General features: G+C 39.1%; 1 protein-coding gene across 1 annotated transcript; it reads left to right on the top strand.

Moving 5' to 3' along the window:
• Nucleotides 1-265: 265 nt before the first annotated feature.
• On the top strand, nucleotides 266-1,652 carry LOC136823317 (uncharacterized). The gene is made up of 2 exons (XM_067079498.1): nucleotides 266-449; nucleotides 706-1,652. Exons 1-2 carry the CDS (start codon nucleotides 266-268, stop codon nucleotides 1,650-1,652), a joined length of 1,131 nt encoding a protein of 376 aa, XP_066935599.1.
• The last annotated feature ends 1,274 nt before the right edge of the window (nucleotides 1,653-2,926 follow it).

The following is a 2,926-nucleotide window of genomic DNA, read 5'->3' as shown; positions in this document are numbered from 1 at the left end:
AATTTATTTGAATATGCTTTCAAACAAAATGAAAACTGCTTGAAATCATCAATGGCATCACTGAATGCAACAGTTTTGACTCCTGACCACAATTTCAAGGTACTGTTATGTTATAACACCCGAGAAGAAGCGACAACTTGTGCTTGATGTAGAGAAACATCATCCCCACATCATTGCGATATGTGAGTTGAAACCAAAGCACGGTGGACTGCGAGAGCTACACGAACACGAACTTAAACATTATAAATGTGTTAGTCATACGAACATGACCACTGGCATCGGTCGCGGGATAATTATTCTTGCTCATTCATCGATCAAACATTTGGTCACCGATGTCAACCAATCAATGAACCAAGTCAATTTCAATGAAGCACAATCGAAATTCGTCTATCCGGAAACGATCTCCTGGTCTTCTCCTGTATCTATCGCTCCCCTACGAACAATGACACGTCAGCTGAAAATAACAACAAGTTGAATCATCTAATCAAAAATATCGCATCAAACAACAAACACTCTCATAAATGCTTTGTCGGGGACTTTAACTTCCCAACAATCAATTAGAAAAATTGGACGACGCCACATCTCGAGGAAAGTAAAGAAGAAAAATTTCTTGAAGCCCTTCGCGACTCCTTTCTCCACCAAAGTGTAGACGAACCAACCAGATGCCGTGGGACTGACGATCTTTAGTCGATCTCATTCTAACAGGTGAAGCTAACCAAGCTCTTTGTCTAGAGTATCTCAGTCCTTTGTGTTTAAGCGATCATAGTTGCTTGACCTTCAGTATCAAATGTGATGCTGTATTGAAACCTAAATCAGAAAGATACAAGTACGAGGACGCGGACTTTGAAGCAATGAAACAAGATCTCAACTCTGATGATTGGTACAAGCAATTTCCCGAGATGACTAATTCTAAGTCAACCGAGGAGCTTTGGCAGCTTTTCCGAAAGAAGATTTTGGATATACGAAACCGTTTTGTACCCATAAAAATCATCAGTGGTCAAAACTGGAAGAAGAAAGGTAAAATACCTATTGGAGTTCAACTTCGGAAAGAAATAGCAGAGAAGAGACGCCTCCATCAGAAATGGTGGAAATCATCGCCCGAAGAAAAAGAATACAATCGAGCAAAATACACCCCTGTAAGAAACAGAGTGAACAAATTGATGAGACAAGCTCACAGGAACTATGAACAAAGAATTTGTGATAACGCAAAGACCAAACCGAAGATCTTCTGGACACATGTGCGTAACAAGATGAAATCTTCTAGTACAGTTTCATCACTAATTGAATCACCAAATGTCAAAACATCGTTAAAGCATGAAGATCACGAAAAAGCCAAAATACTTCAACGACAGTTCTGCAGTGTATTCACAAAAGAAGCAGTAGGTGAGCTTCCTGCATTTGAAAAGAGAACTGATTCATCCATCGGAGATATTCATATCTTTGAGGAGATAGTACAGAATCAATTGGAAGAGCTCAACCATAATAAATCATTCGGTCCAGACGAAATACACCCTAGGATACTAGCGAAATTATCTGACTATCTGTCTCTACCCTTAGCTGTAATCATGAACAAATCTTTAGTTGAAGGCTCATTACCACGAGATTGGAAGGTGGCGCATGTCACACCTATCTACAAAAACAAGGGACCTTAGAATTTGGCAGTCAATTATCGACCTGTTAGTTTGACATATGTAGTGTGCAAATTAATGGAATCAATACTGAGGAAACACATCATGAAGCACCTTTCCGATCATAATCTTTTATCGAACAAACAATATGACTTCATTAACAACCGTTCAACCGTGACACAGCTTTTGTACTTTTCAGGATAAATGTTATGAGAGCATCTCGAAAGGAAACGTTGTTGATAGTATCTACTTCGATTTTGCTAAGGCTTTCGACACTGTACCCCACCGTCGACTATGCAAGAAACTATCAGCATATGGCATCAACGGTTCAATCTTAAAATGGATAACGTCATTTCTAACAGGTCGAACACAATCAGTAAAAGTGAACCAGTCCTTCTCGACTACAGACCCTGTAGTGAGTGGTATTCCACAGGGTAGTGTACTGGGACCAATACTGTTCGTGCTATACATCAATGATCTTCCTGAAAAGGCCATCTCATTGATCCTACTGTTTGCTGATGATACCAAAATCTTCAAAGAAGTCAACTGCATCGAAGACTCTGTTTCCCTTCAGAATGATATAGACACTTGTAGAATGGTCGAAAGACTGGCTATTACAATTCCATCCTGAAAAGTGTCACGTTCTGACGCTAAGAAAGTTCGGAAACATCAAACACAAACATGCTCATCCATATTCCCTAGATGGACGCCAATTGGAACACGTCTTTGAAGAAAAAGATCTTGGAATCCTCATGACTCAGAACTTACATTTGAAGAACACATTGCAAAGCAAGTCAAAAAAGCAAACGCGATACTTGGCATAATCAATCGAGGATTTGTAAACATGAGTACAAGTACATTTAAAACAGNCCCCCTCCCGTCTCTCGAGCGTACATACTTTTTGAATGGTCCCTTTTGATGAATCAAAAGCAAGGGGGTGTTAAAAGTATGACTTTCCTAAGGGGGGGGGTTACCAGGTAAGGGGGTCTTCTTACCTAAGGCGGGTCTTTTTAAATACCTCATTGGTATATATTTTCTTTAGATGTTGAAGCTGGCTTAAAAAATGATCAAATTAATAAAAAGATATCTTCAAAGTTTGACTCTAACCCTCCCCCGGAGATCTTTTTCTCGCCGTCCAGTTTTCGACAATTTAAGAAAATGTCATGGTAAAGAGGAATGAAATGTATAAATGACAATTCTTTAGGAAAAAGCGGGAAAGCCACAAAGAATAGTGCAACTCCGAACTTTGTTTTTATCAGATTTAAAAAGATAAATAAGTCAACTCTAAATTGCGTTTT

Source organism: Clytia hemisphaerica, unplaced genomic scaffold (genome assembly GCF_902728285.1).
Source record: "Clytia hemisphaerica strain Z4C2 unplaced genomic scaffold, Clytia hemisphaerica genome assembly, whole genome shotgun sequence".
NCBI classification, from domain to species: domain Eukaryota; kingdom Metazoa; phylum Cnidaria; class Hydrozoa; order Leptothecata; family Clytiidae; genus Clytia; species Clytia hemisphaerica.
This window is presented reverse-complemented; position numbering and strand designations above follow the sequence as displayed.

What these genes read in the sequence shown, in the direction of transcription:
- LOC136823317 (XM_067079498.1), top strand. Translation starts at nt 266, where the DNA reads ATGACCACTGGCATCGGTCGCGGGATAATTATTCTTGCTCATTCATCG. An exon ending in TCCCCTACGAACAATGACAC is followed by an intron (nt 450 to 705) that starts GTCAGCTGAAAA and finishes TCATTCTAACAG; the next exon opens with GTGAAGCTAACCAAGCTCTT.